The following is a 25,689-nucleotide window of genomic DNA, read 5'->3' as shown; positions in this document are numbered from 1 at the left end:
AAACATGACAGAAGAAGACCTTGACGCCCTTGCCGAAAAACTGACATCTGCAATCCAAGGAGCATATAGAGGCTCTGCTAAGAGAACCCTGACACAAGGCATAGGACAACCTTGGTGGAATGAAGACTGCAAGAAAGCTTTACACAACTACCGCTCAGGCCTCTGCTCAAAGGCAGACTTCCGCAGGATAACTAGATGGTCTCAACGACAATTTTGGCGAGAGAAGCTCTCTACGGTTACACAAATGAAGGATGTCTTTGATATGAGTAAATGGCATAAGTCCACAGGCACCCTCCGAAGCCCTCCACTTAAGGATCCACTGAGACCCAACAGCTTCCCAGCAGTTGCTACACACGAGAAACGAGACGTACTAGTCCGCAATCTCCTCCAAAACTCAGCTGAGGCAGGAGACATACCGCTGGACTCCCCAGCAGTCCCTACCACTAGTCTCTACTTCCCAGACATATCAATGATACAGGTGGAGGAGTCAGTACTTCAGGCAGGAAACACAGCCCCTGGCGCAGATGAAATCCCAACCTGCATACTCAAAGTGGCATGGCCTTTGATTAAGGATAAGGTACTAATGCTATACCAAGGGTGCCTAAAGATTGGTTATCACCCAAAATGCTTTCGACACGCAATTTTAGCAATTATCCAGAAACTAAGAAGACCGATTGGTCCTCACCTAGATCATACAGACCAATTGCCCTCCTCTCAGTCCTGGGCAAAGGACTTGAGCGCTTGGTGGCACGGAATATGGCATGGACCTCTATACACCACAAAGTATTAGCAAGGCAACAGTTTAGGGCTCTCCCACTAAGATCCGCAACTGACCTAACCACATGCCTGACACATGATGTCGAACAAGCGCTAAATCAAGGTATGACTGCCTCACTCCTCACCCTAGATGTCAAAGGTGCCTTTGATGCCGTGCTACCCGGCAGACTGATCCGCAGATTACGTGAGCAGGGCTGGCCTACTAATCTCGTTCTCTGGATTGCCTCCTTTGCCACTGGACGATCAGTCCAGATCCGACTCGATGGAGAGATTGGCCCCTCAACAGACATTGCCTGCGGTCTTCCACAAGGATCCCCAGTATCTGGCATCCTTTTCATGCTCTACATAGCGCCTCTATTCCGTCTAGGAAACCCAAGGAACAGATTTGGTTACGCGGATGACGTAGCTAATCTAGCGATCTCGACATCTCTTGCTACTAACTGTGTAGCCTTATCAGACTCGCTTCAAGAAGCTCTTAACTGGGGAGCTGCAGAGGGCATCACATTTGCACCAGATAAATACGAGCTTCTTCACTTCTCCCGACATAAAGCAGACCAGGACCCAACCCGCACACCTTCAGTGAAAGCTGGATCTATTACAATATCAGAAAATACTAAATGGCTATATCTACAATGGCTAGGAATCCTCTTTGACAAAAAGCTAACATTTAAATGGCACATTGGAGAAGCAGCATCTAAAGCTCTCACTATAGCTAATGCCCTTCGCTCTCTAGGGAATACTGTCTGAGGAGTCAAACCTCATCTACTACAGCAGGCTGTATCAGCCTGTGTACTCCATAAAGTATACTATGGCGCTGAAACCTAATGGCCAGGACGTACTCGCCCTGGGCCTTCCCAGACTTCAAACCGAGTTGGAGAACATCTTGAGAAACTAACTAAAGTAATACTAACAGGCGCAAGAGCAGTCCTTCCAGTCTTCCGCATAACCCCAATTCCTGTCGTTTATCGAGAGTCTAGATTCTCTCCACCAGATATTGAACTAGACCGGATAGCCCTTCTTGCAACTGTCCGCCTACGGCGTCTTGATCTCTATTACCCACTTCGAAGACGCGCAGAACAGATCACTAGTAATGGCCGACAAACCAGCCGATTTGCCCGCTGTATACTGGCCCTCCCTAACTCTGAACAGATAAACCCTCTCCAATACGCTCCCTGGCACCCTCGCGAGTCTCGCGAGAATGCTCAAACTCGAATAGGAGCTCCCATGGGACGCACTAAGGAACAGGCAGCGGCTAATTTCATGGCTTTCCAACGCACCATCCCTAGCTCAGATATTGTAATCTTTTTAGATGGATCTAGGCTAGCAGATGGACGTGCAGGGGGTAGCTATATTGGACTTCAAGCACACTATCAGTTCCTCCGCTCCTCACTCTCATACGGACACAGGAAAGAGGTCTTCGACGTAGAAGCAGAAGCAGCTCTAGCTGGTGCTTAAGCAGCAATAGCGTACCCAACAGCTCAATTTGCTACCAACCTATGGATCTGCCTTGATAACCTGGAAGTTGCCACACGCCTTCTATCTCCCTCTACAGGATCTTTCCAAGAAATCTTTAAATCCTTCCGCACCCTTGCAGCCGCCTGGCCACTCCGCAAAAGGCTTCCTCACACCAAAAGCGGATCTATCCAAATCCGATGGGTCCCTGGACACGCCAAAATCCCTGAGAACGAAGTAGCTGATCTCGCTGCCAAAGAGGGAGCTGCCTCAACCCCTCCTGCTCCTCACAAATCCTCATACGCCTCGCTAAAGAGACACGCCAAGACTCAATCCCTATCCGCTGCTCAGTCACAATGGCAGAAGGTGGCACCACAGAGTTATCAAGATCTAGAAATAACTACTTCCCCTAAGCGCCCTGGGGAGCTTCAACTCAACCGACTTGACCTCGGCTGTATTATTGCGGCCCGTACTGGTCATGGAGACTTTGCAGACTACCATGAATGTTTTAACTATGATGATGCTCACCTTCTCTGCTGATGCGGAGCACGAAAAGCACCTCTACACTTCTTCTTCTGCTATATAGCTAAGAGACGAGCCCCCCAGCCTCCTGGGCCCCCTTCTGAGGTCATCTCTTTTCTCTTAGGCACTGCTAAAGGAGCACAAAAGCTAGCCACATGGCTAGTAGAGACCCACTTCTTTGAGGATATCTGTCCTCGCCAACCTCTCCTTAGTACCTAGCTAAGACAGCCCTACTCTTCCTTTATATTTCTCTTCTTCCTCTTTCTTTCTCTTCTCTTCTTTCTTTCCCTCTCTGCAAAACCTACTGTTCAGTTATGATAGTGGTGGAGTAATAGGTCATGGAGTGTAGGCGGACCATTGCAGCTGGCAAATACCCAAAACCCACTCCAAGTGGACCTCCCTGTAAGACCACGGCAGCTATGGAAACGCGCTAAAGAGTCTCTTATTTGTACATAAATCTGATAGGACCTGAAACCCGAGGCTTACCCCTCGGCGGCCTATGTCCCAGTAGGGATCGGTGGGAAGCGTGCGAGTCACGAACCACGGCCGTTAAATATACACACACACACACCTCGTTCTTGGGAATAAGTCACAATATTAGGAATCAAGATATCTTCATATTGTCAGGCTCATTAGGCCGCTTCGTGTTCGCGCCTTACTACCGTCTATGCTTCGTGATACGGACCGTAGTTAAACCAACATTGAGGAAAGTGGTAATGTCTTGCTCGATGATCGGCTGAGGTATTTCGTGAAGCTCTATTTTCTCGCATACGTTTTCAGGTACATCCGCAAATCCAGATCGAATTAGCTGCTCCGGTCTGCTTGTGATAAATATCTGTAGGCTCGGTGACCATTTATTCCTTGTTTGTGATAGAAGGCGGAGGAGAGTGTCTCCATCCTGCGCAACTTCGACGAGACCGGATTCATTGTTGGACAAGGAAAAGATGGAGCGGTGGTAACAGCATATCCAAAAACATCGAAAAGGGTATTTAGCCTGTCCTCTCGAGAATCAATTACTGTCATTGAGGGTATAAATGCCGAAGGAAAGATTATACCACCTTTATTGATTCCAAAAGGCAAGGTCCATTTGGAGGAATTGTACCGGCATATAAAAGATGACGACTGGCTAGTTGCACCTGCTTCGAATGGATTTATCACAGATGAGATCGCATTCGAATGGCTTCAACACTTTGACCACTTCTCTAGGCCCGAGGCCTTCCCGGATTGGCGGTTACTTCTTATGGATAATCATACAACTCATCTTACTATACATTTCGTACAATATTGTGAAATTTGGCACATTCGCCCATTCCGATTTCCGCCTCATTCTACGCATTTTTTACAACCGCTCGATGGAGTGCCATTTTAGCAATATAAACATGTTCATGGACGGGTTGTGAACAAGATTGCACGCTTAGGTGGCTTCGATTTTGATAAAAACGACTTTTGAAAAATTACGCGATATCCGGATAAAGACTTTTACCACACGAACGATTCGGCACGGCTGAAGAGAGCGAGGAATTTGGCCTCTTAATCCTCGGCTTATACTTGATACGATGCTTCAGCCAGATGAAGCATTTGAAGCACTTGTTGCTGAAGGGGATGCACTAAAAATATATGGCGAGGCGGATGACATTATTCCCAGCTCACCAACTACAAAATCAATATCTCCACCGTCAACCGCCGTAAAACTACGTCGCTATGTCAATGAGATTGAAAAATCGATTGACAGTATAAAGGATATTCCTGATGAAGTAAGCCCGGGCCTTTCACGCCGTATAAAAGTTGTTAATCAAGGCAGTCTCACCTTGGCCGAATTAGGCGATCTACACCGTGAGAGCTTTGCCAAGGTTCGTGATACAGCAACGCGCAAGAATCAAAAAACTACAAAGCGCCAAGTCAAAGTGAGCGGTGCACTTTATGTAAAAGATGCGAATCGCCTCATGAAACGCCGTCATGATGGAGATTTGTTGAAAATCTATAAGAGCCATGCTGTTGGCGTGCCGCAGCCGACGGAAGAAGCGGCTTCAACAGAGCCTCAAAACAGCGGTTTTTTCTTTGCTACTCAAGAAAACAAGTGAACAATGCTTGTATTTAACACCTCTCTAGTTTTTATACGCAATTTATATGGCGCGTTGGTGGACTGTAAAACATTTTACATGACACTTCATATCTTCTGGCCCTTGAGTCCGGGCCAACCACCACCCGGTCTAGGGTGGGGGAAGGCGACGCGACAAGTAGTATGTAATTTGAAAGTATTTCGGTAAGTGGCGTTACCGCCAAGACTTGAAAAATTACTAGCGTTGTCAATGACTAAAGAATCACTCCTCTGTACCGTTTGGTACTATAACAATCTTGCCTATCTCGGCGCGGGAATGGGATATAGTTTATCCGTGCGCTATAGCGTGCGAAGGATAACTACACCTCACCACCCGGCCGGCGACGACTCTCACCTCCCCGTGGTGTCGGCTGGGAACCTGTAAATACCTTGCCTGGATGGTATTTACAGAGCTAAGAAGAGTCATCACCGGCCAGCACTGTCCGCTGGCTCGGGCTACGGTTGGAGCGAGGGCTCAGAGCCCTGACCCCACACACAGGCGACAAGGGAACACTTTGAAAACCACCCGACACACGACCGCGAAACCGATCCTACAATCAGTGGACACTAGGGTCGTGGGATAGGACACCCTGGGGGTGCTCTTGGGCTGCTCTGTTGAAAGGAGGATATCGCTGGGTCTGGGGACACAGAAACGACACAGTCAAAACCAACACACGAACGATACAGCACGACCCAGCATGCTTGATCCCACACAGAGAACGACGAGGTACTTTGGTTAGTAGGAGGGACAACACTGTGTTGCTTGGCTGTTCTGGGTACAGAGAGGATACAAGTGGGCGAACTCCTGCGAGACACGTTCGGCCTTGTTAGAGAGATCTTACAAGGTAGCGCGAAACAGATTTGACAACCTGTGGGGCGCAGCATATAATGGAAGCGACGGAAGACAGGGTGGGCGGACTGCAGTTACGACACTTTCTATATGGCTCGAGAGGACGGACGCGCGTGTCGGTCTACTGAGAGAATAGGATTCTGAAGATGGCTATCGAGGATGGAGTCTTTAGGGCGGCTATGGTAGTAGGCTTAAGGTGCAAACTGGTATTGACTTACGGAACCGGCTGTGCCCCGCGAAGGATGCGGAAAAGGATCGAAGGGGATGTAAGGTGGAGGGTCTATGTAGGTAGACATGCTGCTACCTCTACAATGTATTATTAGGCTTGCTTAGCTTAGGAATACAAATCAATACTTGGCTTAACAGCTATCTAAATCGGATAGGTGCAGCAGATTCGGATCTCTGTGCCTGTGGCCAAGCAAGCGAGACAACAGAACACTTCTTATTCCGCTGCACGCAATGGACAGCGATGAGAGAAGGCATGAATCAATGCACAGAATCAAAACGAGGAAATCTATCCTTTTTCCTGGGCGGAAAATCACGTTCAGATCCAGATCGATGGCATCCAGATATGAAGGCCGTCCATGCAGCAATCGAGCACGCAATCGCTACAGGAAGATTGGAACCGGAACCTGAATCCGAAACTCAATCAACGCAGTGAAAAGTGAAGACATTCCCCTACCACCACCCCCCTCCCTAACTCTTCCTCCCTAAGTAGATCTCGCTGCAGCCGCCGAAGATAGGACACTGCACACTTGGAGAAGATAACCTTTAAGATCATCTACTAGCCAACACGCAGGGAACCCCTAAAAACACCATCCGAAGGACCCAAACACCAAGCAGACACGTTACGAGAACAAAATATGGGCTATCGCGAGTTCATGTCGGATCTGAGAGAAATGGATTATGTAATTAGTGTACTAGTGCCCTAACTAGTTAGTTATTAGGGTTAGTCCCTCCGGGCGTAATAAACATCATTCATTCCTCACCACCCGCATCCCCCTAGTTCTTAGGATTAGTCGCAATATTAGGAATTCAGTATTATTGGCTCAGTCAGCTTGTTGGATTAGCTGTCCTCATTAGATCTTGCGATCTAATGAAGGTAAACCAACACTAAATAATGTACTAGCCTATTTTATAAGAGGATTGGCCACATACAAATAAATATTAATAGGTCCCTAGTCACAGAGCTAACACTTGATAACATACTAACTAGGCTTAATGTAATAGACCCAAGCAGCTTTTTTCAAAGAGTTAATAGTAAATATTAGCTTAAAGAGAGCCAGAAGCTAGACCTTCTAGACTAGAAAGACTAAACACTACATTCAAGGAAGGGTAATAGGTTACCAGTTGGTGCTTGAGTGAACATGGAGTACTTGATAAATTGTGAAACTACCCGGACAGTGGCTCGACTTGAAATACAGGATATTACTTTACCCTACTAGGTACATAGCGCGCAGAACCCAAGTGTTGGTCTGAACAACATGTCGAATTTAACCCAGTTGGTTCAGGCACAGAATTAAATCTTGAACCATAGATTGTGGGAACTTGCATTCAATTACAGAAATTATCCAACTTTCAATGAATGTGTCAGTGAAATTTTTCCCTTGCCGAATTTCATACAACGCGCCTGAAGTGCTTTATCACTCTGCTTTGGAACACAGGAGTAATATTGACCTGTCAGAGGAATCAGCTGTCGTGAAGCATGCATGGATATACATAGACGTCGGACTATGTGAGCCGGCGAAATTTCAGCTTAATACAACCCGCAAGAGGCGACGATGAGAAGATATCCTCCTGCTCCACGTTTCCTGTAAATTCCTCATCCAGGAAAGTCTCATAATCTGTATATATGGTGATAAGAAGCTCTTTCATGACTGGTTTTTGTTTGCATCGTCAGCACTTTCTTTGATAATGAAACGGACATCAGGATGGGACCTACCACGCATGGAGAAATGAGTGCCAATGCACACTCGCGCGCCGCTTCCAAATGTCCAAATCCACTTCCGCATCTCGGCGAGCGTGTTCTTGTCTGCTTCAAGCCACCTTCCCGGTCGCCATTCTTCCGGAGACGGAAAAGGGATGGGATTAAAATGGAGGGCCCAGGCAGAGGAGCTGACGATGGTGCCGCCGGGGATATCGAACTTGCCCACGAGCTGACAGCCAGACTCTGGAACGACACGAGGAAAGGGGCCAGGACAGGGTGCACGGGTTCGCATGGTCTCGGTCACGACGGCGTCAAGCACTGGTAAATCTGCAAGGCGATGGGCCAAGCTTTGGTTGCTAGGTTCGCCTAGAGTGAGGAGCTCTTTCCGGAGCGCGCGCTGCCAGTCCGGAGCTCGTGATAGCTCGTACATGGTATACGACAATAGCGATCCGAGGCCCATGTGGCTCGCCGAAACATGGTCGTCGCACTCGACAGCAATGAAAGAAGCCATGTCGTTAAGCGGCATGTCGGGATCGGCAATCTTAAACGAATCGTAAAAATGGTCGTAGAGGCTCGCAGTGGAAGAATGCTTGGTGGGATGCTTCCTGTACGAGTCTGTGATAACTCGTGTCAGCCACGCTTCCCATCGACTCCTGGAATCGGGGTCGGGCGGCACGTTGCCGCCAACCAAGCTTGCAAAATAGTTCATCGGCCAGGCGAGGCTGGTTTTCACGTGAAGGTTTTTGCCAGCAGCTTTGGCTAGCGCTGTGAGGTCGTCCTGAAAGCTCGGGTCTCGTAGAGTATCAGTTGCGTTCTCGCTACCAAAGAGGAAGCCCGAGATAACGTCGAGCAGGCAGCATTTAGCCTGCTGGTAGACGTCAACAGAGGTGCCCGTGCTTGCCCATGCTGCCATTCCTTCTCTGAGGCGACATGAGACGCGAGAGAGGGTCCTGTCGAGCGTCTGAGAGTTGAGAATGTACGAATTGGAATAAGGGTGGGCAAGCATCCGTCTACGCCTCTTGTGCTCGTCGTTACCTATCATAGTAACCATAAAACCGGTCCTGTGCTAGATTAGACCTGGCCTTTTCTCTCATTTTGATTTCGGAAAAGTTGCGAATTCTTCAGGAAACCTACTGGTCAGCCAATGCATGGTAGAAGGACGCATCTTTGTCGAACTTGGCGCTGTAGATTGTGCGAACCCCGTCATCGATGCAATTCACACTCACATCACGCGGTCCAATCCGAACGACTGGACCGAGGCGACGATGGAGACGAATTAGGCTACGATTTTCCATTTTTCGCCATCGGATCGACAGCCACCACCGGCGTGAATAGGGGGCAGAGAAATGAGCATTGGGGATGTCTTTTAAGCCGGAATTGTTATTGCCATGGATTGATGCAATGATCCATGATACGAGAAGAGCGGAACCGATGACCACGGCGAGCATGTCTTGAGAGAAAGGGTTGATTGTTCTTATGAGAATAAATGATCCTAGCAGCAGGGTTTTTTCGGGAGGGAGCAGCTACCTAGCTATAGCGACTGAAAGCGTCTCAGCCCGCGGTACTTATGTGTCCAGAGAATTCGCTTACTCGGGGCCCGATGGCTTGCTTGCTTACAGTGGAGAACCTTGCCTCAGGCTGTATGTACGTATGTACAGGCCGGATCCAAGGAGGGGAGGGGTAACGTGCAGGTGGTTAAGCCAAGGTTCTCGTAACACCCTTCGTATATGCACGGCGCCTCACAGTATGTAGCCGGTAATGGGAGGTGGGCTGATGGGTGGTTAGAAGATAGGTTTACATCCTTGCTCTTACAATTTGTCAAGGCGGGCGAGATCGTCGTCTTACTGCGCCGTGCTATACATCAAGGCTATGCCGTATGGGATCAGAAAATACATGATACATGTAATCGACTAAGTATATGCCCTGACGATACACTGTCAAGTCCTTGGAAGGCGCCGAAACCTCCTCACAGCTATCTTTTGACGCGTGGCCTGCCTGCGCCCACCACACACCATGCTATCGAGCATAAAAGCAAAAGAACTTCCAATTCAAAGTGGATGACTCTGCATCATTGTTCCAGATCACTGCATGGCTTCATCGAGACTATCTAAAATGGCAGCATTACGTTCAAGTAGGTTTAACAGGTAGTTTCAGATAAACGAGTGACATTTAGTTAGGTAGTATCTGGCTTTAAACGGGGCTAGTCCCCCAAGTATAACACGATTTCTCAATCCTCCACATTCGCAATATTTGGTACTCGCCGAGTTCAGGGCGGACCTCATCAAATTGAGCTTCGTAGTATGATAAATGATAACAAAGTTCTCAATGCTTCTCCTCCACAACATCCGCAATGTTGGTAGTAGCCGAATTCAAGTTCTCCCTAAACAAATTGAGCTTCAAAGGCTTCTCTCCAAGCATATCCCTCTGCGAACTAGCGTCCGCGCCGGACTCGGCGTTGGCAGCAGACATGGCCGGCTTGAATAGGGTTTGGACTTCCTGCATTGCCTGCCATGGCTGAGATCTCTCCTGAGTGGTGGTAGTGCCGGTGGGTTGAGACTGGAACCCAGTTAGATCTGTCCTGTATGATTCAAGATTTGTCTTACCATTTTTTTGAAGAGCGCGTGTTTGCTTGTAAAGTATGGGTGGATAATGTAAAAGGCTGTCTTGTCTGCGATTCGTAGTATCCGTGAATGATAGAGGTGGTGGGAGGGGGGAGAGGGGGGTTTAAATAGACGGCTGTATCCCAGTTGAATACATGGGTGACTTGAATATGGCCATTCTATAATACTCAGTTTGTTATCTGTTGTCATTTCAGGAATATAATCCAAGTTCCAAGGTTAATTGCGTGCATATTCCACTTGAATGCATTAATAACTTGACTACAGCCATTCCATGATACTTGCGTGTTCTCATCACAGGAATAGTATCTCAGCTGACCGCGTGATATTATTATTGCAGGAATATGCAGGAATAGTATCCCAGTGAAATGCATGCATGACTTGGATATGGTCATGTCATTTTATGATATTCAGCCTGTCATCATCGCAGGAACACTTGGATCAACCATCCCAACCAGCGAACCCCTCACGCAGCCCATTCGACCCATGATCCATTGTTCCCAGACTGTGATATCATCCTCGTCGCGGTGTGTTCGCAAAAAAAGCATAGAATTTGTATTCCAGATGGGGCTGCTCACACAGTTCCAGCACATACAGGTCCCTTTAGTACAGTATTCACAGTGAGCACGAATCCCCTTGACCAATTCAATTCTGCTTTTTTATAGGCCTCATGCACGCAGACTACCTGCCTGATTGATTAACGTGGATTTTAGGCCCCCAATTTGCCTCCTCTTTTTTCGTATCCTGGGTGCCTGTGTTCTGTGACGTTGCCAAATCTGCTTGGTTTGAGTACGCTATCCTAGCTAGCTATCTCGCACAAGAGGTGCCTATCGACAGGTAATATTAAGCATAAAGGGGAAAAAGGAAGAAATGAAGTAAAAGCTCTGGTTCTTGCTTCTCATGTAAATCTCTGTGCAAGGCGCCTTTCCCTATCCACCTCCGACGTCTGATGTTGATATCACTTCCCAATACGGCGCGGATAGGGTTACACGGCTCCTAGCGCTATCCATGAACTGAGACAGGAACCAGAGCCATGCCCAGCCGTCATATGTTCCCTCTCTATACATTAGTCTCTTTTACTAGTCAGTCACACTCTTTGCAGCATTCTACTCTCTTCCAGGCCCGCAGTACACATTCACATCTCATTTATTTGTGTTGAGTGTTTTATTTGATTTTTTTTTGTTTTGCTTCGTGTATGGGCTTGGGATTCTGTGTATAGTTTTGACGCTGAAAAGGCCGCTAACGGTTTTCCAGGGATATGTATGCAGTGCCGATATATGCCCAATTCGGAACAGCGTCTAATACTGGGAGACGATAAAATAATATTTGAACATTTATAATGCCTCATTTATTGCCGCACTAAAATGACTAAATATCCAGTTCGAAATATGTTGTAATTCAGTTTGGCAAGGGAATCAGATTGAATACAGCTAGTTGAATTCTTAACTAATCTGTCAGCTGCAGCATGTGACTCTCCGGGCAATCTTACACCCGTAGGAACTAGCGTGGGGGAGGCCCACTACATAAGCCCCGCAGCAACGGGAGCACCCGAGGGCTAAGCATTGCTTAGAGATGCGACCCCACACTTTTAGTTCATTGTATCGTAGGTCTACTGGCCAATTAGATAGCTGTCGGATTGCAAGGACCGTGAAGCTCGGGCCTTCCGGTATCTTCCTGTTTATTTTCCATAGTCGCCGAACCGCATAGGTGGTTGCTGAGCGGGGAAGTGGGCCCAGGCCGCATCGACCGCGTTGTGAGACAAGCTTTTGCCAAGTATAAGGCTTGTTGCCTGAAGGATGGGTGCCGTATATGAAAGAACATGTGGGGGATAGAGACCACTCGCTGGGGTTGGCAGTCCCGGTGAAGGTGTGTCGTGGTTAGAAGCTATTGGTCACAGTCCTTGAAGACGACTCAGCAGCAGGCATCTGGATACTGCCCATCCAGATTGCAAACCCAATATCTTAGAATCTATCACCATCGTCCCATCCCTTGTCCATGGTAGCATTGCGGCTGAGACGCCGATGGTCAATGTGTTTGCCTAAAACGTGATAGTGCTTTATCACAATATCAACAAAATATCAATGTCGACATGGATGCCTTATCTCGATAGTCCTCCATGGACCATTGTCGTGTGACGCGCTCGGCAACGCGGCACGGTGTATTTGCCCAGGACGTGCTAGTGCTGATTGCAAACATCACGAAATATTAACGTCGATGGAAACAATCAGAGATTAGGTATCTAGATACCTCGAAGAATTGGATTAGTTTTCTTGTCAACCCTTAGCTAACTCTACAGATCTGTGCTCGTGACCGATCATCACCACCCATGCTGACGGACATGCTACATGTCGGGCCTACAGCCACAACTCGACTTCCAGCACGGAGCCGGAAGCCCTTCCTCCGGTTCGAGAAGCAGTAACCGGCTTTTGCCGCAAAACTACAAAGAATCAAACCCGCTTATATTACTGGAATCGCGTCTCGTTTCCTAGGTAATATCTAAACAAGAACGTTGTCGTTGAATGAATGCCTAGAGCCCTAAAGGGAGCAACATAGCAGCAATGGCCACTATTGACTCTGATGACTCGGTCAAAGCGAAGATCCAGTATCTTGCCAGAGACGACCAGCACCAGCTGGTGAAACCATATCATTTGTACCTCGACTACGACTACGACCTTGCTCCAACAAACACAACCGCCGATGATCATTTTGTCCAGATCCGTAATGCTCGGAGTCTGGGCATCCCGTCGAGAGACATGTTCTTCGAGTGGGGGTTTGCTCAGCTGCGTCTCGATTGTCCTTTGACCCCTGAGGAGTATTGGTATCGCAACAAAGTAGAAGAAATCCTATATCCCAAATACAAGTCGATTGCCCAGTTTTTGTTCCCAAATGCTGCGCGAGTTGAAGTCCTAGAGCACGCAGTAAGCAAAAGACCTGAAGAGAAAGAAAGGGCTCAAAAAGGCTGAATTGACCGGAGCCAGATTCGCAAACGTGACCCTCGTTGGATGTCTGAGAATCTAGAACGACACCATCTCAAGACAAACCAACCGAGTGATTATGTGCACATTGGTACGTGCTCTTAATCGCACTTATATAATTTTTTGAACTTCGTACGCTGATCCGTTTTAGATATGACGGCCTCCTCGGCTACAAAATGCGGTATTAAGCAGTTCAACATCCACCCCAAGGATTATTCAAGATTCGTCGTTGTAAAGTATATATATATATCTGTCCCAGATTCCCAGAAAACCATGTCCAGGAGCTTACTTTCCATTTCACCAGCCTATGGAAGCCAATAAGAGGGCCATTATATGACTTTCCGCTCACGCTTTGCGACCGCCGTACAGTAGACTACGCATCTCAGACCACTGCAATGGATGTCGTTAGTCGTAATTTTGCTAACGAGAATACTCGCATCTACTTTGACGAGAAGCACGAATGGTACTACTGGCACGGCTTGCAAGTCGACGAGGTAATCGCCTTTGTACAGGCAGATTCCGAAGCAGAGAACCGAGCAGGTATGATGGAACTTTTACCCCTATCTTCTAGTATCTTCTAGAGAATTTGACTCTTGACACTGCAATGCAGGAGTTCCCCATACGGCTTTTCGAGATCCTCGGAATAGTGACAACAAGCAGTTGCGAGAGAGTATTGAAGCTAGAGTGTTTGTTTATTTTGACTGAATGTCGCGACTTCAAGTAGTCTAGTTATAAGTATTAGTATAAAAAAAATAACTATTCAAGTTGAGTAGAAAACTCTCCTATTTACTAAAGAAATACTGCTGCTTATATAAAACTTTTTTTGTACCGCTAGATTTTAATAGAGTCCTATTGTCCCCTCTCAGCTCCTGAACTTTATTGCGTGACACTTGCTGGCAGTTCTCTGTGCAAGCGAAGTTGCTGAGCCTCAAGCCGAAAGTCTTATGGGTCGTAACACAGAGATTCTGTGTATCGCATAGTTACTGGTATATATCGCTTTCTGATCGAGTACGTTAACGTTTGCTGTGGATGACAATCAATCTATCGTTCAGACGATCCAAATCGTTCTTTGCTGCGAAACCAGTCTCCGTATCTCATCAGCAAGGCCAAAGGGGGAATGAAGACGGCTGCCATCAATGCTAGAATAGAGTTACCCCAACCCAACCCAATGCTTTGATATAAAGGAGGGCCAATTAATGGCAAAAAAGCCCCAGCAGTCGCTCGGAAGATTACACCAGCAGCTATAGCAGATGCCCCATAGATCTTGTAAACATCTACCACGTATGTTTCGACCGGTAAGGTGGAAAGCGTCATGCTGAACCCCGCAAGACACGTTCCGATGAGCGGCACGATATAATGAACATGAAACGCCAATGTCCATCCGTAGATGAGGAAACCCAGAGGAAGAATGATTACGGCAACAAGCAGATGCAACAGCCGAGACTCGGGCTTGAATGCGTCGCCCTTTTTTTCCCGCTCATAGATCACGTAGCGGTCGGAAGTGAGACTGTAGAAGATCAAAGCGATGGTGTTGCCGATGGCGAGACTTAAAAATGTCAAGCCAATAGAGCCGCTATTAAAGACGGTAGGGTACGTCGACTCCATGGTTTCCGTGATTGTGGCAATGATCAACGAGACTAAGCCGTATTTTGTGGCCATGTAGCTCGTCGTTAGCATGAGGATGGGAGACTTTGACAGGATGTGCATCGGCTTCATGACGCTTTCGAATATGGTGGATGCATCGACACGGGCCTGATGTTTGGAACGATACTTCTTGCCGCCCGCGCTCTCCTTTTGTAGCCGCTCTGCCTTTCTCCTCAGAATGACGACTGCATATGTCTCCCGGAGCACGACCAGTAATAACAAGCTGAAGAACCCGAGCACGATGGCTGCTAGCCAAATCGACCATCGCCAGCCCAGGTCCTGTGCGATATACGCTCCTGCCAGAGGTGAGATGAAATCTGCTATCATCTGAGTTCCCGTGGCCAATGCCATGGTCAGGCCGGTTTGTTCCATTTGGAACAAATCCCCGACGATGGCGGGCCCGAGGGTGAGAATCGACAGGAAGCAGCCGGTTAAGAATCGGAACGCAATCACCATAGGAATGTTCACGCTCAGAGCGCAGGCGATCAAGCAACAGAGCGCGAGGAGATTTCCAATGTGGAAGACGGGAAGCCGGCCGAATCTTTCGGAGAGCGGCGCAATGAAAAACGGGCCAATCCCTTCCCCGAGCTCCCAAATCGTGACGAGCAAGGTCTGGTCGAACGTACTGTGCGAATGGAACTCTTGCAAGATCTGCGGTGCCGTGGGCGTGATGGTCATTGTCGCAAAGACACTAATTCGGTCAGTCGACGACGGCAGATATTCAGAGACTGGCGAAAAAAAAAGACGCTCTCACCTGACGAAACCCATCCACGAAACAGCAAACACAATCAGCCATTTTTGCATTGGCGGCCAATTCAAAGGGTTTTCCGGATCGTTCTCCTCATAGTCCACAAGGACGACATCTGGGTTGCTGTCTCCAATAGGATTTTCCAATGGCTGTTCGGCGAACTTTTCATTGTTGCTTTCCACCACAGTTATAGGCTCTTTGCCTGATAATTTCTGCGGCTCGACTGAAGATAAAATGGGGACTGAGTGGATGAGAGCCTCGTCGATGGAAGACATAATTGTCAAGTGAGGGGTGTACGCAAACAGTGTTTATTCAACTGCCGAGAGAGAGAGCAGGCAGGAAGAGAGGCACATTGTGAAACAAAGCGAGCTTTTTGTATCGGGGGATTCTCAACTTATTAGTCAGCCAGCGGAAGCTTCTAACCAACCCTCCCTCTTTATCTAGGTAGGTAGTGACAGTTTGCAAATTCTGACCACTATGCCAAAAAGGGAGACCACTGAATGGGGCTAGTATAATACAGTATTTTATGCATAGTTGATTTCCGACAGGTAGCATAGGCATTTTTGGCGTCGACCTTGAAGCGGGCCTGTGGACCCCCACGCTGCCGGGGCCCGCAGCCCTAGTACGGAGTACTCCATTCAATGTGGAGTGTTGACGTGGGCCCCTACGTTCTCGATCGGGTTTAGATCAAAATCGCATTTGTTTGGAAGAGTCCCATGCATACCGTACCCGTTCCCGTAAGATTCCCCTGATCCGGTCCGGTCCTAAACTCAGCGCTTTTGAAGGGAGGAGGGAGGGGAGGGGTGGACTCCTCCGTCGACTGACTCGCCACCGGTTCGTGGGCTGTTATGAGAATTCTCAAACTGAGCCAACTCGCACATAGAGTGCCATCGCCAGACTTCATTTTTCAACTGTGCCGCCTCTGCTAGCATAAAGCATAACTGCAGCAATTCCAGCTTCCAGTCACAACAACCAATGGAGAAGCCGCTGTTGGACGACCGATCGTACCGGGTGATCCAATTGCCCAATCAGTTGGAGATTCTGTTGATCCACGATCCAGACACTGATAAAGCTGCTGTTGCCATGGATGTCAACGTTGGTAGCTTCAGCGATCCAGATGATCTGCCGGGGACCGCGCACGCGGTAGAACATTTCTGTTTCATGGGTACGAAGAAGGTGAGCGACCGATATACAGACATATTGGAAACCCCAATAGCGTATTGAACCAAGACAAATACTGACATTGCTTCGCCTAGTATCCAGGAGAGAACGAGTATAGCACGTATTTAACCAAGTATGGTGGTGACTCCAACGCCTACACAACCTCGACATCGACCAATTACTATTTCGAACTATCTGCGAGTTCAACATCTAATCATCCAGGCTCATCCGCCAATATAAAGCAACCCAATGTTCCAATCGCCAAAGACAAGGCTCCTCTGTATGGCGCTCTCGATCGTTTCTCACAATTCTTCATCCAGCCACTCTTTCTCGCCGATACCCTAGATCGCGAGCTCCGTGCTGTGGATTCAGAGTATAAGAAAAATCTTCAAAGCGACACGTGGCGGCTGATACAACTGAGCGGCAGCACTTCGAGTGACAAACACCCCATCCACAAATTCGCCGCCGGCAATTATCAGTGTTTGCGTGAGGAACCGGTGTCGCGGGGCGTCGATATTCGGAAGCGCTTCATCGAGTTTCATGAGGCTCATTATTCGGCCAACCGTATGAAGCTCGTTGTTCTGGGTAAAGAGTCACTGCAGGAATTAGAGAGCTGGGTTCGGGAGCTCTTCTCTGACGTACCGAACAAGAACCTGCACCGTTTGAGGTGGGACGGTATACCAGCCTTGGATGAGCCGCAGCTCATGACTCAAATCTTTGTAAAACCGGTGATGGAACAAAGACTGTTACATATGGCTTTCACATACCCCGATGAAGAAGAACTCTTTGCCTCCCACCCCAGTCGATATCTGGGACATCTGATTGGCCATGAGGGCCCTGGCAGTGCTCTTGCGTATCTGAAGGAGCTGGGTCTCGCCGACTTTTTGATCGCTGAGGCTTCTACTCAGTGTCCCGGCACAGCAACTTTCCGCGTTGAAACCCGACTCACTGAAAAGGGCGTGCAGCAATACCGGGAGGTCCTAAAAATCATCTTCCAGTATATTGCTATGCTGAAAGAGAGCCCACCACTTGCCTGGATCTCGGACGAAATGAGCCGCTTGGCTGAGGTGGAGTTCAAGTTCAGGCAGAAAAGCCCTCCACTCCAAACTGTGAACAGTCTGGCCCAGCTCATGCAGAAAGCTGGTATACCACGCGAGCATTTACTGAGCCCTTCCCTCATTCGCAAGTTTGATCCGGAAAACATCGAGCGCGGCCTATCCCATCTACGTCCTGATAATTTTCGATTCTTTGTTGTTGATCAGCAGTTTCCGGGAGATTGGGACGCAAATGAAAAATGGTACGAGACCGAATACAAGCTCGAAAAAATTCCTGAAGATCTCATGCAGGATCTCTGGGCCGCTGCTCAGGCTCCGGCCACAGAGAGGCCCTCTAAACTTCACTTGCCAGCTGTGAACGAATTTGTTCCGCAACGGTTAGAGGTTGAACGAAAGGATGTCACAGAACCAGCTCGGTACCCTACGCTGATCCGCCATGACGACAATGTTCGAGTTTGGTTCAAAAAGGACGATCAATTCTGGGTGCCCAGAGCCAATATCAAGCTCTTGCTTCGGTCCCCCGTGGCCTCGCTCACGCCTATGAATGCCGTCATGACCCGTTTATACGTTGATTTGGTCAAAGATAGCCTCGATGAATACGTTTACGACGCAGATATAGCCGGTTTGAGCTATTATCTATTCGAAAGCGCACAGGGATTAAATATAGAAATAGACGGTTTCAATGACAAGATGTCGCTGCTTTTGGAGAAAGTACTACTGGGAGTACGCGATTTGGAAATCAAGCAAGAGCTATTCGACGTGGTCAAGGAAAGAGTGACAAAAGGGTATAAGAACTTTGACTACAGGGATCCGTACCGACAAATCAATGCCTTCTCCCGCATGTTGATTAGCGAAAGATCTTGGGCTCCCTTTCAAATGCTCGAGGAGCTTCCAGCAGTGACAGCCGAGGATATGCGCTCGTACTTTCCCGAGCTGCTGCGACAGATGCACATTGAGATCCTTGTCCATGGCAACTTGTATAAACAAGACGCGCTAAACATTACAAAACTTGTGGAATCAACACTCAGCCCACGTCGATTACCAGAGAGCCAGTGGCCGTCACGCCGCGCGATTGCGCTACCAAGCGGAGCAAACTACCTGTATAAGCGCGTATTGAAGAACCCAGATAACGTCAATCATTGCCTCGAGTATATCATCTCAGTCGGCTCTGTCTCGGATCGTTCGCAACGAGCCAAGCTGCTACTTTTCGGCCAGATTGCCAACGAGCCGTGCTTTAACACGCTGCGCACAAAAGAGCAGCTCGGATATATCGTCAACTCGGATTCAGGCATCTATGTGACTGTCGGCACATGGCGCATCCTCCTGCAGAGCGAGAGGGATTGTCAGTACCTCGAAGAGCGCTGTGATGCATTTTTGGTGAAGCTTGAGCGGGATTTGCGCGCCATGACCGACGAGACGTTCGAGGAGCATAAGATCGGATTGATCAACAAACGCTTGGAGAAATTGAAGAACTTGGGTCAAGAAACATTGCGCTTTTGGACTCATATTACGAGTGAGGTGTTTGACTTTGAGCAAGGTACGTTATGCTACTTTCCAAACCCTTCCAATCTATGTAACCTTCACTGTTACTTTACGTCCCTGTAGATTGACTAATTCGATCGACCAAATCTCAACAGTCTTTCGCGACGTCGAAAACATTGAACCACTTACGAAAAACGACATACTCGAATTTTTCAACCAGTACATCCATCCCTGTTCTTCAACTCGCGCGAAACTGTCTATACATCTTATTGCACAGGCATCTACTGGAGCTTCTGCAGCAGCAGCAGAAGAAAATGCCGCCCCTGAAGAAAACTCCAACGCTTTAGCGTTGCGTGTAGAGCAAAACATTGTAGCAGTCAATAGACATGAGCCTTCAGTGTCCAGCGCGAAGATTCCCGTCAAGGTTGAAGATGTGAAAACATGGAAGACAAGTCTGCACCTTTCGACGGCTGCAACACCAGTGAAGGGTCTAAGTGAATTCAAGGAGTTTGGATCGAATTTCTGATGGCCCTTTTCACTCGGCCCCGGTATTAGAGCCACCAGTACCCAGTCGCAGTAGCATCGTTATCTTCTAGTAAAGAGTGGTCTTTGAGGGTTGATCGTTACCTTTGGATTCCCTTCTATAGAGGATTACGGGGAAGCTCTTAGAGAGACAGGAGTGCAAGGGCGATTTGAGTGTGGGTCATTCGTACAGTATGATACGTTGCAGAACATTTGGGACAAGTTTCAGATATCAATGGACACTCTAGATTCTAAGCTTCTGCACCTTAGCAATCAATAACCCTACTATTCTTCGAATTAAATTTAATGGTACCTTCATTCATCAATTGAATTCCAAGGTTATTTCTTGACAGAACCTCGGAATACAAAAATGATACTTCGTTTCAGACCGTCGATTGAATCAGTATCGCTACCTAGGTAGGACAGGGATCGATCTTGTGATACATCGACCCAATTACCTACATAAGTAGTGTTTTCGACAAGGCTGTTACTACCTAGATACGCATTCATACTTCGTTCGGTAGGGCGATACAATGAAAGGCCGCGTATAACATTGATGAACACGTGATGAACAAAGCCCTACTTTTTGTACCTCGGGACGATCTGAATACATAATTGAAAGCAATTAAATTAAATGGTATTGAATATTACAAACCGTACCTCTTTTCTAGATCGATGACACATTTCACCAGAACATAGCACGTCAACGGGACAATTCAGCGGACATTTAATTGTCCACAGGGCTCTTACAAGTGAAAGAGGTGGTGACGCTGCTGGCGAATGCATCCTTCAAAGTCTCGATAGAAGAATAAGAACCAAGACCAGCGAGAGCAAGAGCACCAAGCAAGTAGATGATATTGAAAACGTTCATGTAAAAGTACTTGCTGGTCGCGAAGCCGGGGAAGAAGAATCCACGGATGAAACGACGGAATCCAGAGTCGCGGCGTACAACTTCACCAGATTCAGGTTGGAAACCCTCACCTTCCTGCATGCCGAACTTCTTGGCCCAGAATGCAATAGCGAACAAGGGAGGGAAACTGTAGGTGAAGTGCAGTATACAGAAAGAGGCAACGACGGATGTCAAACCACTGAAGTTGGGGATGGAAGCGGCGAGGATAAAGGCAACGGACCAGTAGATGGGGATGAGGACAACCCATGCGATCTTACCGCCCTTGGTGGTGAGAGGAGGGAAGCGGAAGAGCTCGACGAATATACTGTTGTACAAGACCTTGACGCCAATATTGCCGTAAAGAGCTGCAGCGATGGCGGCAGACAAGAAAGCGAAAACGTTACCGGCAGTCTGGACTGCGTATCCGCTGACGCCCAAGTAACTGGGATTAACAACGTACTGTCCTTGGTATCCGTACATAAAGAGACCGTAGAACATGTACCAGAAGTAGATGAAAGCTTGGGCAGCCCACATGCCGGTCAAGAAGTCCTTGGGACGCCTCATTTCGGCCATGAACTCAGGAAAGACCATAGCACCACCGTAAGCAAAGACGGCGTTCATGGCCCCGCTGATGGTACCGGCGAAGCTGTCGGAGTGGGGAAGACCACCAGACGTCTGCACGGGTGGGAAAGAATTGTCGGGTAGCTTCTGGACAGAGATACCACCATTGATAATCTGACCAGCAGAGGAACTGACACTTGCATAGTTAGGGGGGCCGTTAGCAGCACCTCCCATACTGATGAACATGCAAATCAAGTTGAGCCAGACAGCAGCATTGGCGATCCAGCCGAACTTCTGCAGCGTACGAATTTGACCCACAAGGAAACCAACAATGGCCCAGATTAAACAGCAGACAATAAAGCAGAGTTTGAACTTGGCAACTTGTGACAGAGCTTCACCGTTGGAGATGACAATCAAGCCAACGTTGAGAATGAGTTGGATACTCTGCAGGACGTTGATCAAGTAGCGCATCCAGGGACCGTAGAGACGGAAACCGAGATCACCAAAGTGACGAATGGGGTAGTGGAAGGAATCCAAACCCATGAAGACGTCCCAAAGTAGGTAACCAGAGTAGATGGCGAGACCGGCGAAAACAGTGTACAGAGCAATACCAGGACTAGACAAATAAGCATTTAATTGCGGGGTTTTTTTAAAAGATTTTTTTTGACGTTTCAACTCACCCCCAACCCATAGTTCCAAAAGCATAGGGCAAACCGAAAGGACCCAGGATATCAGTGGTAATCAAGTAGAAAATGGCACCTCGAGTAGCAGTACGCAGGGCACGAGACGCATTGGTCCACTCATCATCGGTGATGCCAGCAGTGACGTTCTTGTCGCTTGTATTAACGGCAGCGGCATCTTTGACCGCTTCACCAGCATCGGACTTGGAAGGGAAGATGAGGGAAATCCAGCCACGCTCTCGGTCGTGGTCGGTGTAGGTATCCTCTTCAGCACGAGATAGCTGGGCATAGTAATTGTACTCCTCGAAGGTGACAGAGCTATCGTGAAGAGGACGATGCTGAGGATGGACGCCTCCGCGAACTGCCCGGGCCTCAAAGGCATCGGCAATGTCGCGCTCCTTCTCGTGGAGACGTGGATCTCCACGATCGCCAAGAACACTGGCAGGCTGGGCCATGATGATCAATGGGATCAGTGATCAATTGACAAGCAAGGAAACAGAAAAAAAAAAGAAAAAAGTCTTGTCACAGACAGACTTTTGACTTGGCAGCTACTAGAAGAAGGGAGAAAAGCAAAAGAGAGTATGGGAAAAATTCAAACGGGCGAGCGGTGCTGCATTAATACTACTAAATAGTACCCTAGTGGGAATATCGGGAAGGTGATCACAATGGAAGAGTTTGGTTGATTGGTGAGCTTATCATTGCGCTCTACTCCGTATTAAACTTCAAGCTAAGAGAGCGATGGAACCTCACTCTGGGCCACTAAGCGATTATTCAACCAAGAAAGCTTTCTCTCACGCCACAGATGCCGACAACCAATTAGCACGGCAACCGCTATCTTAGGGTCTTAAGACTTCCATCAGACAAGCCAGTAGCAAAGGCTTGTTTTGAGGGCGTCCCTGGGCAGGCTCTAACCAAACCCGGACTATGATCCAGAGGCTCATCCGAGAGAGGAGAAAAAGTGGTTCGGCGAACGCCGTGGGCTTACAAGGTAGCTTTCCGGAAGGACAGTCAGCAAAGTACACACAGTATGTATCGAGTGTACTCCGGACAGTTGGCAACGAAAGAAGCAGGATCCGTTATGGATAATTGCATGATGGATGTATCCACTGCGTATTCAATAGTCTCTGGTGATGAATCTCCAATACGCCGATAAACAGCAGCAAAAGGGTTGAATGTAACGTAAGGAGACACTACCAAATCAGGTCAAATTGTGACCCACGTCGCCATCCATTGCGGCTGACCGTAGAATTACCAAGCCAACCAGTGGCCACTACAGCAAAAAATTAAAAAAAAAAAAAAAAAAAAGGAAAAGAAAATTTCGTTAACCACGTAAAGATGGCGTTGCCATTTTATGGAAATCTGTACGTACAGAATTACAAATGTCACCGGATCGGGCCAGAAGACACGTGGTAAAGCCGCGAAGTCGGCCTTCTAGAAGACCTGATAGTGATCAGAGAGCGGCTTTAGACCTCCACACTTTTATGATTATATATGCCCATGCTCCGATAAAGCGTCGTTTCAAATTGACACACACATATAATTTGCTAAGGATTGATAATCGAGGGTTGGAAATGGTCAATTGACTCAATTCATCGCACTAGATCGCGTTCTTATTGCTCAACCAATAGTGCCTATTCCGCAATATCCGTACACTTTCTTCCTACGTGGTAGATTTGATTAAAAAAGGTACGTACGTACTTACACAGCAACAGCGAGAGAGAAACCTCATAAAAACTTGTATAGAATCAGCGCCAAATTCCGAATATCCCGAACCTACTCGCGCCACAAACGCACGCCCAGAGAATATGAAGCTTCGTGCCAATACAGCCCAAATGGGTCGTTCGAAGCTTGATTCCGTCTGGTTTTTGACTTTGCACTAAGAATCGAAGGGAATTTCCTTCTAGGACCTTCCTTTTTGTTTCTAGCGTGGAATTTTACCATTTGCTTTGTTTGGGATCATTGTCCATAGAGAGAGGCCCGATAGATGGCCGTTCAGCTTATCCGACTCTCTTCCTATACGCATATTGCGTCTGTATAGATGATATGAATGTATATATATTTATATATATACACATAGATAAACATATGAGCGTAACATCTCGAATACTACATAATAATCGCATAAATGGACAGTTCAGCAATCCATTACCAGAGAAAAATCCCAATTTGGCAGCACTAGTTAGTAGTCCCACCGCTAACCGTGTGTAGCCGCCCCGCTCTATCTATCTTCTCCAGGATCTCATATCTGCTTCAGGATAGGAAGGAGAATAAGAATATATCGCGCATCCTAATGATCTTATACCTGTCACCGCTGTGATATCGTTGGCTCCCCCGCATATTTTATCTGTTTCTCTTACTCAATAGTGGGATCTGGCATTACGTTTTCCTCGTTGTTTATCTGGGGATGAGGTCGCGTGGCAATGGGGTAAGATTGAGGTTTGGACTCCGAAGTATATGATATGATATGATATGATATGATATACATAGCAAGGAATATCAAAAAGTTCTCATCCAGGGTCTCCTGATATTCGGGATTGTGATCCAGACTTCACTAACCCACCAGTCTGACTCTTTGACCCAGGGCTCCGACTTTCCCATTTCACATTTAGCCGGGGTCAAGGGCGGCACTGAGAGACTAGACTAGATCGAGCCGTGACAAGGATACAGATAACATCATCTCTGCTTGTCGCAGGGCACGTTTAGAACATTTTGCACGGCCCATATTATTAGACTCTCGTATCCATGGCCCTTTGGCATGTGATTTGTCTGCGTACTACGTCGCATCACCTCTTGGAGCAATGTAGATAGTAGCAGCTCCGTGCACTAGTGCCAAAAACCCAACAGCCGCACCGGGGTTCATACTCGATAAGAGCTGAATCGTGCGCTGTCTCGGACTTGCTGATTCCACTCTGGACAGATCACATATCCTCGTAACGAAACTAGCTAGCCAATCACTGATTGATATCGAGGGCTTTCTAGCCTTGCAACATAGGGTGCGATTATTGTGAATATTGGGTCTGTTTTGGTAGTATCTACCCCTGACTCTGATCCATATAGGGATTTGCGTGCCAAGATTTGGATCCGTCGCTGAGATACTGACGAAGAGACTTTCAGCGGTTTCAAGGCCAGGACATAATCCTGTCGTTAGAGCCATTGGCCATCCGCAATAGTGCGTACTAATTCTACTCTTTGGATTGCTATACCGAGATCCCTTATGTCATGCGAGGAAAGAATACAGAGTCTGAGAGCTATTGCGAAGATGCGCCCTTCATAGGGAGAGTGCTAACCGGGATTGTAGGGAGCTCTAAGATCCTCAGGGCCGTCCAGAAGCGTATAGCTTCTCACAACAGCAACAATAGGTCTTTCTGTTTTTGAAAAAGATTGTCGAAGTTTATACTGCGATCACATTCCCAGAACGATTCGTACAGAATATCCGTCCCCTTTGCCGTTTCAGGGCTGTATTCGCAACCGAGCAACCAAGAATCACCATGGTCAATGCATCATCAGATATAATCTCACATGATGCAGGACAGTCACAAATAGCATCGTGAACAGAGTGCAGCGTATATACTCTTTCCGATAACTCAAACATCCTGATCACGTCCTGCAGTATCCGTGGGGGCCCCTTCGGAGGAGGACGAGGAGGAGGAGACTCCTTGGCTTTGGACAAGACGTCTTCATCAGACTTGACATGACGGATACTACTTTGGAAATATGAAGGACTGGTT

At 47.8% G+C, this 25,689-nt stretch overlaps 8 protein-coding genes across 9 annotated transcripts, besides 8 other annotated features; 4 read left to right on the top strand and 4 right to left on the bottom strand.

Moving 5' to 3' along the window:
* Positions 1-673: part of a mobile genetic element that runs on past the window's edge.
* Positions 5-1,524, top strand: TSTA_019740 (reverse transcriptase, putative; the record flags this gene model as incomplete). The annotated part of the gene is made up of 2 exons (XM_002484102.1): positions 5-577; positions 670-1,524. 2 exons carry the CDS (start codon positions 5-7, stop codon positions 1,522-1,524), a joined length of 1,428 nt encoding a protein of 475 aa, XP_002484147.1.
* Positions 655-2,727: a mobile genetic element.
* On the top strand, positions 1,602-4,832 carry TSTA_019730 (uncharacterized protein; the record flags this gene model as incomplete). Its single annotated transcript, XM_002484101.1, has 5 exons — positions 1,602-1,647; positions 1,691-2,224; positions 2,330-2,595; positions 3,626-4,108; positions 4,317-4,832. The coding sequence occupies 5 exons, from the start codon at positions 1,602-1,604 to the stop codon at positions 4,830-4,832; spliced, it is 1,845 nt and encodes a 614-aa protein (XP_002484146.1).
* Positions 2,980-3,043: a sequence feature (GA-rich).
* Positions 3,656-4,243: a mobile genetic element.
* Positions 4,188-4,664: a mobile genetic element.
* A 2,230-nt stretch (positions 4,833-7,062) lies between the features above and the next one.
* On the bottom strand, positions 7,063-9,074 carry TSTA_019720 (benzoate 4-monooxygenase cytochrome P450, putative; the record flags this gene model as incomplete). The annotated part of the gene is made up of 3 exons (XM_002484100.1): positions 7,063-7,576; positions 7,642-8,687; positions 8,761-9,074. The coding sequence occupies 3 exons, from the start codon at positions 9,072-9,074 to the stop codon at positions 7,431-7,433; spliced, it is 1,506 nt and encodes a 501-aa protein (XP_002484145.1). The 3' UTR covers positions 7,063-7,430.
* Positions 9,075-9,776: 702 nt separating this feature from the next.
* TSTA_019710 (uncharacterized protein) lies at positions 9,777-10,366 on the bottom strand. The gene is made up of 2 exons (XM_002484099.1): positions 10,230-10,366; positions 9,777-10,182 (listed from the first exon to the last, which is right to left on the bottom strand). Exons 1-2 carry the CDS (start codon positions 10,230-10,232, stop codon positions 9,949-9,951), a joined length of 237 nt encoding a protein of 78 aa, XP_002484144.1. The 5' UTR covers positions 10,233-10,366; the 3' UTR covers positions 9,777-9,948.
* Positions 10,367-12,731: 2,365 nt separating this feature from the next.
* Positions 12,732-13,992, top strand: TSTA_019700 (uncharacterized protein). 2 transcript variants are annotated; one of them, XM_002484097.1, is made up of 5 exons: positions 12,732-13,162; positions 13,223-13,310; positions 13,371-13,455; positions 13,524-13,759; positions 13,830-13,992. In XM_002484097.1, the coding sequence occupies exons 1-5, from the start codon at positions 12,803-12,805 to the stop codon at positions 13,922-13,924; spliced, it is 864 nt and encodes a 287-aa protein (XP_002484142.1). In that variant the 5' UTR covers positions 12,732-12,802; the 3' UTR covers positions 13,925-13,992. The 2 variants fall into 2 exon arrangements, with proteins under 2 accessions (XP_002484142.1, XP_002484143.1); XM_002484098.1 differs by having other exon boundaries at positions 13,371-13,759.
* Positions 13,993-14,031: 39 nt separating this feature from the next.
* TSTA_019690 (uncharacterized protein) lies at positions 14,032-15,886 on the bottom strand (the record flags this gene model as incomplete). The annotated part of the gene is made up of 2 exons (XM_002484096.1): positions 14,032-15,554; positions 15,618-15,886. 2 exons carry the CDS (start codon positions 15,884-15,886, stop codon positions 14,261-14,263), a joined length of 1,563 nt encoding a protein of 520 aa, XP_002484141.1. The 3' UTR covers positions 14,032-14,260.
* A 700-nt stretch (positions 15,887-16,586) lies between these two features.
* On the top strand, positions 16,587-20,108 carry TSTA_019680 (metalloprotease, putative; the record flags this gene model as incomplete). Its single annotated transcript, XM_002484095.1, has 3 exons — positions 16,587-16,787; positions 16,868-19,364; positions 19,465-20,108. 3 exons carry the CDS (start codon positions 16,587-16,589, stop codon positions 19,833-19,835), a joined length of 3,069 nt encoding a protein of 1,022 aa, XP_002484140.1. The 3' UTR covers positions 19,836-20,108.
* A 345-nt stretch (positions 20,109-20,453) lies between these two features.
* Positions 20,454-22,544, bottom strand: TSTA_019670 (amino acid transporter, putative). Its single transcript, XM_002484094.1, has 2 exons — positions 21,962-22,544; positions 20,454-21,897 (listed from the first exon to the last, which is right to left on the bottom strand). The coding sequence occupies exons 1-2, from the start codon at positions 22,414-22,416 to the stop codon at positions 20,559-20,561; spliced, it is 1,794 nt and encodes a 597-aa protein (XP_002484139.1). The 5' UTR covers positions 22,417-22,544; the 3' UTR covers positions 20,454-20,558.
* A 694-nt stretch (positions 22,545-23,238) lies between these two features.
* Positions 23,239-23,277: a microsatellite.
* Positions 23,278-23,992: 715 nt separating this feature from the next.
* Positions 23,993-24,048: a microsatellite.
* Positions 24,049-24,413: 365 nt separating this feature from the next.
* Positions 24,414-24,442: a microsatellite.
* Between the last annotated feature and the right edge of the window lie 1,247 nt (positions 24,443-25,689).

This window comes from Talaromyces stipitatus, genomic scaffold (assembly GCF_000003125.1).
Source record: "Talaromyces stipitatus ATCC 10500 scf_1105507295549 genomic scaffold, whole genome shotgun sequence".
In the NCBI taxonomy this organism is placed as follows: Eukaryota; Fungi; Ascomycota; class Eurotiomycetes; order Eurotiales; family Trichocomaceae; genus Talaromyces; species Talaromyces stipitatus.
The sequence above is the reverse complement of the archived record's forward strand: the minus strand, read 5'-3'. Positions and strand labels throughout refer to the sequence as shown.

Coding starts and splice junctions, on each gene's coding strand:
- TSTA_019700 (XM_002484097.1), top strand. CDS start 12,803: ATGGCCACTATTGACTCTGATGACTCGGTCAAAGCGAAGATCCAGTAT. Junction 13,163..13,222: donor TTGAAGTCCTAGAGCACGCA/GTAAGCAAAAGA, acceptor GACCGGAGCCAG/ATTCGCAAACGTGACCCTCG. Junction 13,760..13,829: donor CGAAGCAGAGAACCGAGCAG/GTATGATGGAAC, acceptor ACTGCAATGCAG/GAGTTCCCCATACGGCTTTT.
- TSTA_019670 (XM_002484094.1), bottom strand. CDS start 22,416: ATGGCCCAGCCTGCCAGTGTTCTTGGCGATCGTGGAGATCCACGTCTC. Junction 21,898..21,961: donor TTTGGAACTATGGGTTGGGG/GTGAGTTGAAAC, acceptor TTATTTGTCTAG/TCCTGGTATTGCTCTGTACA.